General features: G+C 34.2%; 1 protein-coding gene across 1 annotated transcript; it reads right to left on the reverse strand.

Annotated features, from left to right (window-relative positions):
- Nucleotides 1-1,878: 1,878 nt before the first annotated feature.
- On the reverse strand, nt 1,879-16,776 carry LOC133321624 (aspartate aminotransferase, mitochondrial-like). Its single transcript, XM_061530707.1, has 4 exons — nt 16,674-16,776; nt 3,061-3,217; nt 2,651-3,001; nt 1,879-2,586 (listed from the first exon to the last, which is right to left on the reverse strand). Exons 1-4 carry the CDS (start codon nt 16,757-16,759, stop codon nt 1,891-1,893), a joined length of 1,290 nt encoding a protein of 429 aa, XP_061386691.1. The 5' UTR covers nt 16,760-16,776; the 3' UTR covers nt 1,879-1,890.
- Between the last annotated feature and the right edge of the window lie 2,093 nt (nt 16,777-18,869).

An 18,869-nucleotide genomic window follows, 5' to 3' on the forward strand; every position in this document is an offset into this window, starting at 1 on the left:
ATAGAGTAACATCTGGTAATGTGGACTAACAGTATATTTTAGATATTTATGCTTTCCTAATTAGTAAAAACAAAAAACCAAACATTATTATATTGAACGCATAATCGAAAATCTAAAAACAAAATTACACCTACTGCGATTTGTTCGCATTTTCACTTCCCCCTTATTCTGAATGAAGTTTGAAAGTGAAAAAATTATTTGTTCTGGATTACAGCGAATGGGAGAATGTGATGATATTTTGTGCGCAAATTTTACATCTTTTTATGACAAATATCTACACAATACCTTTTCTATGACTTCGAATATTAAAAGTGTTTGTATGCATATTTTTAACTACAAAACAACTAAGAAAATGCCATTGGAAATCCTCTTGATAACGATGCATGCTCAACCAAATATTGTCATGGAATGCATAAAGGCAATAAGGAATATTTAAGCCGAGTTTGATGCAATTTGGAGGCGAATTAAAAACATTTTGTGTGAGGATCTGTCTCTCCAGAAAAAATAATAATTATGGAAAACCCAAATTTGCCTGATGAGCCACTTAACAGTGGAAAATCCAAATAAAAATTATGAAAGAACAATAAAAAGCTACAAAAAATATTTTCTCTTTCAAATTTATCGTGTGAATGATTTGAGAGACGAAGTAAAGGAGAAGGAGCATATCATAAAATAATTGGCCACTTTAAGAATTTGGGGAGATAACATGTCAAAATTAAATAAAAAGGAACACAAGCATTCAGAATAAGCCTAGAATGTGAAAGTGAAAATTTTTCACAATCGATATATGTCCCTATGGAATATCCAGGCTGAAGATCTTACAACCACCTATCGTGAACATTCTGAAACCTTCTACTCGTATCTACAACTTAAACCAACCAAAACTTCAATTATTTTATTACTGTACTCCTCCATAGGTCCTCCGAGACATTCAATTTGTATCGTTGATATTTCTAAACTAAAAAAATAATTTGTAAACAATTGTATATTTCATTTAGTTTAAAAGAAACAATTGTTTTTTTATTTAATATCGGACGCAATAAATGAAATAAAAATGATTTTAAACTACAAAAAATATATATTTATTCAGCGTTTTAATAGATAACAATAATTTTTTGTTTTTTGTTTACAGGTTTCGTTCGGTGCAAATTCTCTTATAGAAAAATAAGTGCATTTTGGTCTTAAAATTAAATATTTGTTTCTTCTTTAATTTTTTCTTACAATAAAGTATATTGCATTTCATTGTAATTGCTGGAATAACACCTTATTTAGAGACTTCGTGCATGGCCTTGGCTAAATATTCGACATTTTTCGTGGTAACACCAGCCATTGAAATGCGACCATCTCTAGTCAAGTAAATGCTATATTCTTTGGCCAAACGATCAACCTATTCGGGTTTCATGCCAGTGTAACAGAACATACCAATTTGATTGGTAACGTGAGCCTAAGAGTGCTTTGAGCCGTTCTTAATCAAGTTGTCCTTTAGCTTGGAGCGAACATCGATAATACGATCAGCCATAACTTTGACATCCTTCAACCATTCGCTGCGTAATTGAGCATCATTTAAAATTTCCGCAACCAAACGGGCACCATGGATTGGTGGATTTGAGTAAATAATTGTGGATTAAAAGAAACAATTGTTTTTTTATTTAATATCGGACGCAATAAATGAAATAAAAATGATTTTAAACTACAAAAAAATATATATTTATTCAGCGTTTTAATAGATAACAATAATTTTTTGTTTTTTGTTTACAGGTTTCGTTCGGTGCAAATTCTCTTATAGAAAAATAAGTGCATTTTAGTCTTAAAATTAAATATTTGTTTCTTATTTAATTTTTTCTTACAATAAAGTATATTGAATTTCATTGTAATTGCTGGAATAACACCTTATTTAGTGACTTCGTGCATGGCCTTGGCTAAATATTCGACATTTTTCGTGGTAACACCAGCCATTGAAATGCGACCATCTCTAGTCAAGTAAATGCTATATTCTTTGGCCAAACGATCAACCTGTTCGGGTTTCATGCCAGTGTAACAGAACATACCAATTTGATTGGTAACGTGATCCCAAGAGTGCTTTGAGCCGTTCTTAATCAAGTTGTCCTTTAGCTTGGAGCGAACATCGATAATACGATCAGCCATAACTTTGACATCCTTCAGCCATTCGCTGCGTAATTGAGCATCATTTAAAATTTCCGCAACCAAACGGGCACCATGGATTGGTGGATTTGAGTAAAGGGCACGAATCAAAATTTTAATTTGTGATGTAACACGATCAGCCTCCTCTTTATTGGCGCAGGCAACAGTGAACGCGCCAGCACGTTCACCATACAGACCCATATTCTTGGCAAAACTTTGAGACAAACAGTATTGGTGTCCCTCCGATTCGAAAATGCGTATAGCTTGGGCATCACGATCAATATCACCAGATGCAAATCCTTGGTAAGCCATGTCGAAGAATGGATACAAATTCTTCTCCTTAATCAATTTCGAAAGTTCCAACCATTGTTCTTTGGTGGGGTCAACACCAGTTGGATTGTGGGCACAGGCGTGCAACAGAATAATTGATCTGGCTGGAATTTTCTACAAAATGGAATATTCTAAATAAATACAGAAAAGTAATCTTAAAAAATCTTAAACTACTTACACTAATGTCATCCAAACATCCCTTGAAGTCCAAACCACATGTATTGGGATCATAGTAACGATATTTCTTAATGGGCAAACCGGCATGTTCAAAGATTGGTACATGATTGCCCCATGTTGGATTAGGTACATACACCTCGCGATTGCCATCCCAGAATTTACTCAAAAAAGCCGAACCAATACGTAAACTTCCAGTACCACTTATGCCCTGTGCGGTTGAATTACGTTTCTCGTGTAAAACTTGTGAATCGTTGCCCAAGGCCAATTCGATGGCTTTGTTGTAGAATTCAGGGATACCTAAAATTGTGGCGTATTCCTTGTTCAATTTTTTCTCAATGACACGTTGTTCAGCCTGAAAATTATTATCAATTAATGATTTTGGGTCCATTGATGTTGTTTGTTACGGCTTACCTTAATAACACTAGGCAACACCCAGGGATTGCCATTATCATCTCTGTAGGCCCCCACACCCAAATTGATACGTTTAGGATTTGTGTCTCTTTTGAATGCCTCTGTAATGCCCAAAATGGCATCGGGTGGACCCATTTTCACACCGTCGAACCATGATCTGCAATTATTTGAAAATATTCAGTATATTAATTTTATAATTTAATTATACATTATAATTTCCTATATATTAATCATTATTCCCTATAATAGGACAGCTTACTTCTTCATACAGAAATTTTTTTGCTCTTGTTATTTATAAATAATCATTATTCGATATAGAGAAGTTTGACTGTATGTCATTATCAATGGTCAGTTCAACAAAATAAATTTATTTTCAGATAGTACCCTTTGAATTTAAATGATATTGTCAGTTAATCTGACTCAAACTAATATTGTTTTATTATTTTTGATTAGAATTGAAATTTGAACATTTGTCCAAAGGAGGTTTGCTATAACAAATCAGTTATTTAGATGATTTTTTTAAGATAAGTAAATAAATATACGAAATGTTTATACTGCTTTGTAGGTCATCGGAATTTTATATTTTCAAGCTTAAAAATTATGGACAACAATATACAAACCTTAATAGCTATTAAGTGTATTAATTGTAAGGTTAGATCAAAGGATGAGAGATCAACGGATATGGTGAACAGTGTCCCCCCACGCGGGTCGACATTCCCTTTGATATTGCAATAAACAGGACCCCAAGAAAGACTAACATTATAATATCGTATATTGTTCTGATGCAACAACGGACTTGATTGTCTGAAGAGTTGTCAATGAATCGAAATCTATTTGGATTGATTTGGACTTACGTTTGTTTACCCAATTAAATAAAATCAAAATGACGCGAGTTTCAATTAATATAAAACAACTTATATTTAAATTAACTTTGACAAATATGAAATAAGGAAATTATCGAGATGAGTTGTGTAGGTGCGAACTGCATCGCTGCCGACAGGAAAGAGATCGAGAAAATTCCCGTTTTTATGCAAATGCAAAAATGCATGTGCTTGCGCAATACCGGTTATCTGTCTTGGGTAATCTGTATTTGGTAGCTGAAGGTTGCCACATCACTCCCCTCGGTGGAAAAGGCTACCGGAATCTTACAGGGAGCTTTATTCGCCTTCCACTTGATGTAGCTTTGGTCGCAGGTTGAACGGTCGGTGTGGTTGATGGCTCAGATGCATGTGTGGTATCGGCAGGACAATCTTGAAACGGCGAATCTACACTGCCAGCATGGCTGGTGATGTCTTCTGGTATATTTGGAATGCTAGGCACGAGATCATTTGGTGATGGATGAATTGTTGTTTGCTCATGTGAGCTTGCAGATTCTGTTGCAGGAAGAAAACATGGCTTTAAACGATCGATGCTAATATTGGTTTTTCGACCACGTACAAGTAATGTGAAATATTTGGGAAAACGTTTTAAAACAATATACGGGCCATCGTAAGGATGAGTCAGAGAAGGATGAATTGAGTCATTGCGAACAAAAACGTGCGTAGTTGACCGGAGATCTTTTGAAACAAATGTTGTATTTGTAGAGTGGTGTGATGTCTGAGTGGGTTGAATGCTTTTCATCGAATTTTGAAATTCCACTACAAAGTCGCTAGATTTTCTTGAAGAGTTGTTTTTGAGGAAGAATTCTCCTGGGACACTTAAGGTAGTACCGTACACTAGCTCTGCCGGTGATGCTTTGATGTCAGCTTTATACACAACACGGAGGCCAAGTAAGATTGTTGGAAGGTGATACATCCACTTTGATGAATCATGACATAGAATGGCAGATTTAAATGTCCTGTGCCATCTTTCTATTAAGCCGTTTGCCTGAGGGTGATATGGTGTAGTTCGTAAATGAGTAGTTCCAATCGTTTGCATTAGTTCAGCGAAAACCGCGGACTCGAATTGTCGGCCTCTGTCGGTGGTTATTCGATGTGGAACTCCAAATCGTGAAATCCAATGGGTTAGCAGTCCTTTTGCTACGGATTCGGCAGACATGTCGGGTAATGGAACGGCTTCAGGCCAACGCGTGAATCTGTCGATTATGGTGAGACAATATCGCTGCCCTTCACATAGTGGAAAGGGGCCAACGATGTCAACATTTATGTGTGAAAAACGCTCAGTAGGTGGCTCGTACATGTCTGGTGTTGATCTCGTGTGACGCTGCGTTTTTGATCGCTGGCATGGAATACATGTTTTGACAAAGCTCGCAATTTCTTTTTTCATCCCAGTCCAAACAAACCTCGAAGTAACTAATAAGGTTGTAGCACGAATTCCAGGATGAGCTAAGTTGTGTAATGAATTAAGTATCTGTTTCCGAAAACTTTTTGGGACGTATGGTCGAACTCGAGTAGTTGAAGTATCGCACACAATTTGTTCATCACATCCTAAAATATCCAAATACTTTAATGTCAATGAGTTATGGGACGTACCTTGATTTTTTATTAAATCATGCAGTTCATTGTCCTCTCTTTGCGCTGCTGCTAACTCCTTCAAATTGACGATTGCTTGATTTTGGTTGTTATGTATGGTATTTATGCGAGACAGGGCATCAGCAGTCGAATTATCCCGTCCAGGCGTATGTCTAAAATCAGTTGTAAACTGGCTAATAAAATCGAGCTGGCGCAACCTACGGGGAGATGCTTTTTCCATCTTCTGCTTGTAGGCGAATATTAGTGGGCGATGATCGGTAACTACGTAGCAAGGGCGTCCTTCAATTGCGTAGCGAAAGTGACAAACAGCCTGGTAGATGGCAGCTAACTCTCGGTCGTATGTTGAATATTTCTGCTGCGTCTCCGTTAGCTTTTTGGAATAAAACGCTAATGGTTGCATGTTGCCATTAACCTTTTGGTGCAATGCTGCTCCAACGGCTGTGTCTGATGCGTCAACGTAGACTGCTAATTCTGCGCCGTGTACGGGATGAGCAAGTAGCGTTGCGTTACATAATTCGGTTTTGCAGTGCTCAAACGCTTTTTCGGTGGCGGGAGACCATACCAGTGGTGTTGTGTCATTTTTTTTGTTACCCGATATCATGCCTTGTAAAACTCCTTGATAAGCGATGGTATGCGGCAAAAACTTTCTGTAAAAGTTGATCATTCCCATGAACCTTTTAAGCTCTTGCGCTGTCATCGGCTTTGGGTACTCTTTTATTACAACGACTTTTTCGGGGGATGGCCGAATTCCATCTGGAGTAACAAGGTGGCCAAGAAATGTAATCTCTGACTTTCCGAATTCACATTTTTTTAGATTAATGGCGAGTCGATTTTCCCGAAGACACTGAAATACCAAGCGAAGATCGTGACGATGCTGCTCTAAGGTGGCAGAGAAAACAAATATGTCGTCGACATACGGGAACACACAATCGATGCCTCTAAACACTTCATTGATTAGTCGTTGAAAGGTCTGTGCGGCGTTTCGCAGGCCGAATGTCATGCAGTTGAACTCGTACAATCCAAATGGAGTACTAATGGCTGTTTTCGGAACATCATCCGGATGAATAGGAATTTGATGATATGCTTTTTGCAAATCGATTTTTGAAAAAAACTTGTTGCCTTTTAAATTATTTTGGAAGTCAGTCAAATACGGTAGAGGATATCTGTCGGGCAAAGTTTGAGCATTCAGAGCGCGGTAGTCTCCACACGGTCTCCATGACCCATCTTTTTTTTTTACCATATGTAATGGGCTGCTCCAATTACTTTTAGACGGTTGACAAATTCCTGCTTCGGTGAGAAGATTGAACTCTTTTTTTGCTGCTTCAAGTATTTCAACGGACAATCTGCGAGGACGACAAAAAGTGGGCTGGCCAGTCGTTTCAATTCGATGAAAAATGGTGGATTTTGTTTTGGTACCGTAAGTCGAGAGTTTCGTGATATCGCTGAATTCGTGCAAGAGATCTGCAAACGGGTTGTTTGTGCAAAACAGTTTAATACAGGCGATTTTTGAGGTCGATGGTAGCTGTAGCTGGGAGTTGTGACCGGTGATGTTGTCTATGAGACGATTACGGCGCAAATCGATCAACAAATCGTGATATTTGATGAAGTCTGATCCTATTATTGGCGTCGTCACATCGGCAATGACAAATGACCAATAGAACTTTCGCTTTAAACCAAGGTCTAACTTTAAGCGCGTTTCACCAATAACTTTAATCGGGGAGCCGTTGGCAGCATACAATGTGACAGCCGTTGGGGACATGTTAGAAGATTTAGAAGAAAGAGGAAGCACAGATACGTCAGCACCACTGTCAACTAAAAAAATTTTTTGGGACCATCTGTCGGTAACTTGTAGGCGAAAAATATGGCATTTAGTGGGGGATTTTTCGCTGGAATCCACCACTGGCCTAAAAAGTCAATCTGAAGGGTGCGCTGTGACAGCGTGCGCTTGCCGCTGCTTATGCTTGCACGGGCTGCGGCATCTCCTTGCATTACGTCCGTATTTTTTATGATACCAGCACTCGTCTAAATTTGAGGTTTCGCCGTCGGGTGAAGCTTGTCGATGCTGGGAACGGTGACGAGCAGTGTTATGTGTTCGAGATCGTGAACGTGACCGCATGGTAAATTGCTGGAACTTTCTACTTAAATCCATTATAGCTGTGCGTAGCTCGCTTATGTCACTGGCGTGGTCTTTGGACACTTTACATACCTGTGATGGTGACACGGCATCTACAATTGAGTCAGCTATTTTGGTAAATTCCGTTGCTGCACCATTTGACGCTGCTACCACAGGTTGCGCAAAAGTTGGCAATCTTTTGATCCAAAGACCTTTGAGTGCTGTTTCTCCTATCGAGTTGCCGGCTACTCTTTTCATTTCGAAAAAAAGCTCGGAAGGTTTTTTGTCGCCTAATGGCATTTCAGACAGGAGTCGGTTGAGTCGTCTCTGTTCGCTGTCGGCAAGATGGTCAATAATTTTCCGCTTGATGTATTCGAATCGGTCGGATGCTGGCATAGATGTGATAACCTCGACCAACTGCGCTATAATTTCAGGTTTTAGTGCGGCAAGCACGGTGGCGGCCTTTTGTTTGTCAGAGGTTATGCCAGAAGCACTGAACCAAAATTCCATTGAAACGAACCAGGCTTCGACATTCGTGTAACACATTTCTGGGAATGGCAAACGGGCATAAATGGCGGATACATTACTGGCGTTGCTTCTTGGCATTTGGCCTTGATCATCGTCATCGGTCTGCATAGCCACGGTGGATGCCGTTGATAAATTGTTTGTTGTCATTTCTTTTTTGTGTTGTCTCGGGGTCACCAATTTGGATTGATTTGGACTTACGTTTGTTTACCCAATTAAATAAAATCAAAATGACGCGAGTTTCAATTAATATAAAACAACTTATATTTAAATTAACTTTGACAAATATGAAATAAGGAAATTATCGAGATGAGTTGTGTAGGTGTGAACTGCATCGCTGCCGACAGGAAAGAGATCGAGAAAATTCCCGTTTTTATGCAAATGCAAAAATGCATGTGCTTGCGCAATACCGGTTATCTGTCTTGGGTAATCTGTATTTGGTAGCTGAAGGTTGCCACATCTATAATGATGGATCCTAAAATTTCAAATTTAGAGTATGTAAGCCATCTGTAAATTTATTGATTTATATAATTTCGGGCTCAAAATGTCTTCCAATAATACCGGTATATTCACTTGGAATGGTTACATTAATGTAATCGAAGTTCAAGTAAAAGAACATGACATTTACATGTCCATTTCCTCTCTCTTTACATGCTCTACTCGAAGTTCCTCTTTCACGTCAAGCGAAAGTACTCAAAGCCACACCATTCTCATTTCATGGAGGAAATTTTGAAGTATGATTTTGTTGGTTGATTTTGTATTCAGAGGATTTGCCCTATTTCGAGGCCACAATCTAACATTTGTGCCAGAGTTCCTTGCATAGAGTCGGAACCGTTTGGTAGGATTTTATCGAACAAAAACATCGTCCCTATATGTCAACACTTTAGTTCTCAGTTGACCAAAAATCCAAAGGCAATAAATAAAAGCAATGATTTAAATACCTCTTAAAACAACAATAAACATATTTACTCCATTGTAATATCAGCATGAATTATATGGTGTGGTAATATTTAAAGGATCTAAGAAGAGAGATGCTTACTAATGAAATGGCTTCACGAAATGGTATAGATTCTGTTCAAACTAAACATAATTTTCAAAGCTAAACTGTCATCTTATATTCAATGAGATCGCGCATGGTCATTTGTCCTAAATTCTTATATATGAAAAATAAATTAAAAACAAAATAAATCAAAGATATATTGAGAAAATAAAAGCTATAGAAGTACCTATATTTGTACGATAAAAAGTAATAATAAAAAACCTCAGTCATTTTAAAGAGTTATTATTCTTATCTATATGTTATTGTTAGTTAAACAATTTTATCAGTATTGCCGACTTAATATTTTTTACATATATTCTCACAACACTTGCAAAATAAGACAAAAAAACATATGCCCTCATTACCCACAGTCTTCTCAGCTATTAACGTTTAGCTGCTACATTTCAATAATCGTAACTTCTGTTAGTAGTGTCATCATAAGAACCAAAACTGGTTTTTGTTTCCATTACAAACCTGTGATACAGCCTTTAAGAAAAATATATTATATATTCATCAATACCATGATTAATATCATAATTTATACAATATCCATATACATATATTTGTTATATGAATTTCACAATATTTTGTATTTTATTCAAATCATTGCATGGATGATAAGAAATTTGTCTATGTTTTTGACTGGTGGTATTGGAACATAATCGTGCGTAATAACTTTTGGCTAACTTCGGATTTTGTAAGAAATGGGTTTGAAGATAGCAATAGGCACAAAACGTTTTTGGTTTTGAGATGCAAGATTATACAAAATGTATAAATTTTGGTAAAATGTCTAAAATCTCAGATCATTGACCATGAGTTCTTAATTTGCAGATCCTTCAAAGAATTGCTATGAAAAATATATATAATTTATTATATTATAAATAATTTATTGCTATAAACAAATAATTATTAACATGTTTTTAAAAAAATTGCATTTGCTTATGGTATAGCGACAAAATACCGGTCAAATGATAACAGTAGACGTACGTTCACGACCATTAAAACTGATAGCAAATAAAAAATACGTTGTTGTCAACATGGTTCAATAATATAAATAATATATTAAAAAGTAATTATAACAACAATATTCTGTGACGTATACAATATTTGTATCATTCAGTTTTTGAAAAAAATAAATAAATAAAAAAACAACAAATATTTCGCTCTATCAACATCTAAGACAATAAAATATATTTGTTTACTTGTAATAATGGCATGAATATTTGTTACTATAGCGTACGGAAACTACAAATATATATGTATTGTACGAAATTTTGATAAGACCGCTTGACAAGTGCATTCTAATATTACTGGTTTTAGAAAAACATTAAAAAAAGCAAATCTAGTGTGAACCAGTGAATAGCCTTTGGTATATAAATCTTATCGTTTTATGCATGAATAGTTTAAAATTTCATAAGATATGGAAGAAATATATATCTAAGTATATTTATTTATATTTATTTATCTCATTATTATATATTTATCTCATGTCATATTTGATGACATGAATTTTGATCCAATTAAGGGGGAAAATCAATTAACAGGGTTTAAATATCCGAGAAAATTTACATGTATTTTCCTATGAAATATTTGTTGCCCCATCATGTGGTTCAATTAAGCGTGGAAACCAATTAACCGTAGGGCCAATTAACCGAAAAATACTGTATTTATATATTCCACTAACACTTTGTAATCGATTGAAGTAGGAAGTAATCGCGTCACGATTAAAACGTGGTCTCTATTATAATTTACATAACAATTGAAACAATAATTTGTTAACAAAATAGAGACTGAAAAGCTTACACAAGTACGAGAATTAATGCAAACACAAACAAACTGAGAGATAGAGTGCATTTATCAAATAGAGATATTCGTGAAATGTGTCCAAATGAAATTCTTAAACCAATTGCAATAATCAAATGTGGTGTGTTAAAAGGAATACCGCCAACAGAATTTAACCTGGACTATGGCTACTGTTAATTAATTTAATTTAGCTTACTTGTTAAGCTAAATATCTCGACTCTCGGTCGAGATGTACCACCAGATTTTAAATCCACAACTATTGAAATGTGTTGTGATGGTAATGCTTAGAGAAGTCACATTGTATTATTTTTTAAATATTTACTACATGCAAAGTAAACTTCTATGCAAATTATTATGAGCATATAGAATATAGTATAGGCATTCAAGACAATAGTAACCTCGTAGGAAATCCTTGCATCAACAGGCCGTCTCCTAAGCGCTAAAGATATGCAATATAATCTTATACCAGCATCTAGCAATATTGGACAGTGAGTCATATTATTTCTAGTTCATTCAGTATTTATATTGTCCCATATACATCCAATCTAAAATATACATAGGTCTAAAACTACTCTCTTTCAATTATATTCCCATTCATACATTAAAATAGTAGATTTTTCCACGTTGTTTTCTTCCATTTTCTGTTATTTTTTTTTCAGAATTTTTTAATCTGTAAAAACCACCTAATATGGAAGTACCTCAATACTGTAGTCGGCAAGCCTTCCTTTAGACGGTGTGTAGTAAAAACGTTTATATTTTTTTTAAAACGCTTATTAAAAATTATGTTTTAAAGGTAAATATAATTGATTGTACATTATTTCAAGGAAAAATAGGCAGTGAAAGTTGACAGTGAGACGTGCGTCGTATCGGATGGTAGACCCCACTATCGTGGATGTTTGCAGATGTTCAAAGCTTCATCGTAATTGACATCTACAGTTCGTTAGATGCCTAAGACACTGAACGATTATACACAGCTTTGCATTCTCCCTAGATACTAATATTTTGGTTCAATATAGGAAATTTGAATTTCAAAATATTGGATTCCAACATACATGATTTAAATTTATAGTTGGTCTGTTCCCGTACTGCAAGAATCTACAACTTTTTACCATTACCATTTTATTATTGGGTAAATTTCTCAGGGATGCGAAATGAAATTATTCAAATTGTACTGGCTTTCAATAAAAAGTGTACTTTTTTCAGTCCGATTGTACTTTTTATATGTTTTTAACAAAATTTTTATTTTTATTAACAATTAATAAAAACACACATTAAGAATTAATTTTTATATACACATGGATAAAATGAAAACTTAAAAACACCTACATAGGTATACTGGCAGATACTTGAAATGAAAATATAGGGAACATACCAAAAAGTGAACCTATACCGATAATTCTAGAAACCGGTTTATGTAAACAATTGTGTACACCCAATACAAATTTCAGCAATTTGTAATGAAAACCCCAAAGCGTGGACTTATACTAATAACGCATGGAATATGCAATACAATATAAAATCAGATAACTATTTTAATATAAAAAGGGGGTTATATGGGACTACCCTAAATAGGGGACGAATATTAATAATTTTTGGGAGCGAATTCGGTTTAAAAACGCGCTTAAACTCCCCAAAATACCGTAAATTGGGGGTACCGTTATATGGGGGCTACCAGAAAAAGTGGACCGATATTTATTATTTGTAGTGAGGACATTTGATACCCAAAAAGAACCCAATGTACCAAATTTCAGCGAATTGGTTGAAAACGCGCTCAAAACCCCGAAAATAACGAAAATTGGGGATGCCTTATATGGGGGCTACCCGAAAAAGTGGTTCAATATTTACAATTTTTAGTGGCGACATTTGGTAACAAAAAGGACCCAGTGTACCAAATTTCAGCGAATTCGGTTTAATAGCGCGCTCAAGAACCCCAAAATATCGAAAATTGGGTTGTACCCTTTTATGGGGGCTATGCCTAAACGTGGACCGATATATCCCATCTTCAAACTTGACCTGCCTGCAGACTCTATGCAAAATTTTGACGACCTATCTCAATTCCTTCAGAAGTGTGATTACAACAGACGGACATGGCTAGATTGTCTTAGAATTTTACCCTGATCAATACTTATTGAAAATTTCGATGAGTTACAAATGGAATGACAAAATTAATATACCCTCCACACTATGGTGGAGGATATAAAAAGGGTTTGAAAATTCTGAAATAATAGAATAGAGCCTTAACTTTTTAATCTGTAAAAAGGGTAAAAAGGGTTTGAAAATTCTGAAATAATAGAATAGAGCCTTAACTTTTGGGAATCAGCTTCGAAATCATTTAGTGTAAAATAATATTAAAGTGATTCCCACTGCGCCAAAATTATTTCAACAACTTCTTGACGTGAAAGCCATCGAGTTGTTGAGTATTTAAAAACAACATGAATATCTGTACCGAATTATTCCTGAAACATTGAAAAATCATCTCCCCCATAGAACAGTTACAGAAATAATAATTAATTAATATTAATATATTCACTGAATTTATCAATCTGATCGGGAATACTGAATTTTGAAGCGGCAAATTCATCCATTCGTAACGACAGCGGGGATGGCGATTCATTCCATATTTTATGTTTAAGCACTTATAATACTTTTAAGTGAGAATAATTTTATACAATTTAGAAATAGTGCTAAATATGTCATTGGGGTGCTATTGTATTTTTGACTTCCAAATAGTGCTAAAATTAGTACAATTGTACCAACTTTTGCATCCCTGAAATTTCTTCCAGTAAGATTTATAGCATAATTCGATGAATTCCAATCAAACGTTAATTTTAAATTTTGACAAAGTCAAGAAACATTTTTTATTTTATGAAATATATTCCTTAAGTCTGGGTTTATACATGCAACTTTTGTAAGCAACTCTGGTGTGTTCTTAGAAGTGAGAGGTATAAAAAGTGACAAGAGGGAAGAAATGCAAAAAAGAATCGGAGAGTTGCTTAAAAAAGTTGCATGTATAAACCCAGACTAATCAGTCTAAAAATAACATTTCAAGCAATTTTAATGAAATTACGTGATATTTTGCAAAATCTTACTGGATGTTGTCTGTTTACTTTTCTCATTATTATTGCAAAGAAGAATTGGAACGGCTTACACTCTGAAGTAAATGTTACTGGAAAAGTAATCAGACACAGCTACTATCGTCAACGCCATTTAATCGAAAAACATACATGGTATGTTCCTGAACCTGCAAGAATTTTTCCTTTATGATATCGAAGAAAATAGTAAACTTTTGTAAATTCTTGTAGTAGGGCAACAGTTTAACAAATTATCAAATTTTTAAAATGTCATATTTTTGAATCCTCAAAATAAATCTAACGCTTCCACATCATTATCATAATTGAGCTATAGCCAGTTACATGTGTAACACATTTGAACATGCTGGAAATTCGGAGTTATTTCAGAGATGCTTATGTTACACATTGTTATAGGTAGAATACACTCCCGCATATGCCAAACAACGGCAAATCTAAATTAAGAGGGAATACATGTGGTTTGTTTTCATGAAAACGTAAAGCGTTGGACAACACTGCATTATTCTATGAAGAAAATGTTACCGTTTCTAACTTTAAAATTGGGAATATGCCTTATTTTGGATAAGGAGATGGGAAAACAATTACTTTATTGACAGTATTGCAGTTATTGGGATGAGTTGTAACCTTTTGCTTCCAATTGGCAATCATTCGATTGTAAGAAAACTGTTACTAGGGTAAGTATACCAGTAGTCCTGACTTATGCCATGTACAGACAAGCGTCGTTCGCTCTCTCATTCGTTGTTCGACCCCTAATTATGAAGTAATTACTTAGTTCCCCATACAAAATTTTCTGAGCGAACACCGACGTTTGTACGTTGTTCAATTCGAATCACTCTCTGAATAACCAACAATTTTGTCCCATCCCTAACAATTGAGAGTATTTATCAAAAATAAATTAATTTTGACAGTTTGAAAATATTTATGAAATTTTCAAACTTTTTCAGTAAAATTGAAAATGATGAATGAAAAGTAACAAATTGTCTAGTTTTTATATATGCAAAAGGAAGTAAATTTTTTAATCTACATAATGCAATATGCCTTTCCTTCCCTTTTTTTCTAATTAGCGTACAAAACGAGAAACAAATGTGGGGAAACCCAAACAAAAATTCTCCAATTTTTTATATGTCACATTTGAATTGAGAAAATATAAAAAATTATTCATAGCAACAATATTTTCAGAAAAAATGGAAAACATGAATTAAAAGTAAATAGATATAGGTTCATACTATAGTCAGGAGAAAGAGAATTATTTTTTCTATTTAGATCCATATGTGATTCACGCAAATATGTTAACATTTTTGTGTAAAACAAGAAACAAAAGTTTGAAATAAAAAAAACTCTAATGACATGAATTAAGAATAGTGTTGTATGAACGGGTTAATTCATGTACGTAATTCTGAGAGCGAACTACGTTGTTCGAATGCCCGTCAGAACATGGCATTAAAGGTTTAGCATATTTTCAGTTTTAATATTATTTCGATAGCATTTTTTCGATGCTATAATCTATTTTTTAATTACTTTGTACTCAACTTGAGCAATTTATTTTTTTGTTTTTTTCAGTTATTTGAATATATATACAAAATATACCGACTACTGGTACGTGACGGCACTAGTACCACTTACCCTATATAATTTCTCTTCTCTGCGATAAATTTAGTTTTCTTTCAATGAAACTTTCCGTGTCAGACAGGTGGCTATGTTAGTTATTACGGCAGGGGGCAATGATGTATGAGAAGTTGTGCGACGTTGGTTGCCGCTGCTTATGTTTCTCATTCCCATGCAACAATTGTAAAAAAGCACGTTGTATGCTAAATAGCTCTCCCATGATATACTGGATGGATTGTTGTGTGGTGTATAATTTTAGCTTTGTATATAGTTTTATACTATAAATTTTGCAAGGAAATAGTAGTAGAATTATTTACATTGGGAAGCTTTTCTGCTCTTAACAGTAACCTTTCTATACACATAATAGAGTCGTCTACTTGCCACCCCTCCCTCCCTTCAAAAGATAAAAATTCACACAGATTTTTAAAATAGAATGTTCTACAACAGTTTCACTGAACTGGGAAAATAAAAAAATGAAAAACCTACGTCTACTCAATATTTTGTGCAATGTTAGCACTTTTATTCCATACTGATGTCTATGCATCCGCTGGCCAAGTTCCCCATCTTTTTGCACTTTGAATGACCTTGCAATGAATGACCGAAGAACACAGCCCATTGGGTTATAAATATTGTGTCGGTTCGTGGAGGAAAACATACACCTTCCTCCACTCACTCGCAACAAAACAATGTCAAATTGAATATTCTTGTTCTAGATTTGTATGTATGTATGCGAAACCATGTAGCTAATGGAAATTCATCTCATTAGAACATTACTTTGCCTTTGCCTGGCAAAAACAAAAGACAAATTTATCCAATGCCACACACAAAAACGAAACGACAATTTCGACAATTCAATTTCATCATTATGGATGATATTCATTCCACTCATCGAGCATCTGGTGTCATCGTGTTTTGACCAAGTTAACCAGCACATACACCCTACACAATTTATGGAGTATTACACTTACTTTGAACGTTGGCTGCAGATGGTTGAGGTTGTAGCCCCCAATATACGATTAGCCGGCAAAAGAGTTTTTACACAAATATTGGCCATGCTATTTTATTATATTCGCAAAAATAACGTTGAAACTTCCCACGTACAAGTGAATGAGACGGCGGCACGCGTTGGACTGTCTACGAATATTTCAATGTGGATTCCAAGTAAGAACATCTAACAGCTGCAAAAGTTCTAGTGATGGGAAATTTCAAAACACGTACAAAAATATTTGTTTTCAATCAATTATTTGTGTGAGGTGGCAACACTGCAATAACTCTAAGAAATGTCAGTTATAAAAATTAAATTTTAAAAATATGTTCCAATCCAAACAAATATTTTACATAAACAACATTGTTGTTATAGAAATTAAATTGTCATGCTGACAATAAGTTTTTGACAAAAATAAACAAAAACAATTATTAATTTATTTTTGTCAAGAACTATTCTTTGGGGAATGAATTTGTGTATTCTTGGGTTATTGGCGGTTTTAGGTCAGTGAAAAATAAAGTTTAAGACCTGGTCACGATTAATTTTAAGTTTCCCACATGCAGCCATGGCTCCTTGTGCTGTTGTTGTGAATTACAATCTATTTTTCTATGGTGTAGTGTCTTCCAATTTTCTTGCCTTCTTAAAGAAAATTGAAAGACATAATTCCCCGGCCAAAGACTAAATCATCGAAATTGTGTTGACCGTATAAAATTTTTCCATAGGCGTATGGAAAGAGAATTGTGAGACCAAGAGGCCGATTCCAATATAGGCTAACATAATCTCCTCGATTCATAACATATGTGGACCATTCGGCGAACGGGGTCATAACTGATTTAAGCCTAGGTTTCCTTTATTATTAAAAAAGCCTACATTTAAAGGCCATGTTTGAAATCGAAATGTAATATTGAAAATATTTTTGACAATTTACTTTATAAACAATAAAAAATAGACCTCGGATTTTGCATATTTGCATATTTTTTAAAAATGAAGATATCGAAATTCTGATTGGACACAAATTCGTTTCAACGGATTTAGAATTATTTGAAGGGTTCATATTTTTTAATTTTTTGCATATTTGCATATTTTGCATATGCACGAGACATGCAAAAAATATGCAAAATATGCAAAAAATATGCAAAATATGCAAAATATATGCAAAATATGCAAAAAATATGCAAAATATGCTAGGTCGATATGCAATAAATATGCAAAATATATGCATAAAATATGCAAAATATATGCTAAAATATGCAAAATATGCAAAAAATATGCACGGTATGCTAGGTCGATATGCGATAAATATGCAAAATATATGCAAAAAATATGCACGGTATGCTAGGTCGATATGCTATAAATATGCAAAAATATGCAGAATATGCAAAACTATGCAAAATATGGAAAAATATGCAAATATATGCAAAAATATGCAAAATATATGCAAAAAATGCAAAATATGCAAAAATATGCAAAATATGCAAAAATATGCAAAATATGCAAACATATGCAAACATATGCAAAATATGCAAACATATGCAAAATATGCAAAATATGCAAAAATATGCAAAAATATGCAAAATATGCAAACATATGCAAAATATGCCAAAATATGCAAAATATGCAAAAATATGCAAAATATGCAAACATATGCAAAATATATGCAAAATATGCAAACATATGCAAAATATGCAAAAATATGCAAAATATATGCAAAATATGCAAAATATGCAAAAATATGCAAAATATATGCAAAATATATGCAAAATATATGCAAAATATGCAAACATATGCAAAATATGCAAAAATATGCAAAAATATGCAAACTATGTAAAAATATGCAAAAATATGCAAAATATATACAAAATATGCAAACATATGCAAAATATGCAAAAATAGGCAAAATATATGCAAAATATGCAAAAATATGCAAAATATATGCAAAATATGCAAAATATATGCAAACATATGCAAAATATATGTACGGTATGCTAGGTCGCAATATTAAAGATAGAACTTTGAAATTTTGCACATATATTATTATTACTCCTAGGATGTTTGGTATTGGAAATGGGATATATCGGTCCACGTTTTAGTATATCGCCATATAACGGTTATATATGTTTGCATGTTTTATACATATATTTAGCAAATTTTTCATAATGCCCCAAAAATCTAACAGTTG

The sequence above is a fragment of the Musca vetustissima genome, unplaced genomic scaffold (genome assembly GCF_032173495.1).
Source record: "Musca vetustissima isolate MV318-11 ecotype Yass unplaced genomic scaffold, APGP_CSIRO_Mvet_v1 utg54033, whole genome shotgun sequence".
In the NCBI taxonomy this organism is placed as follows: domain Eukaryota; kingdom Metazoa; phylum Arthropoda; class Insecta; order Diptera; family Muscidae; genus Musca; species Musca vetustissima.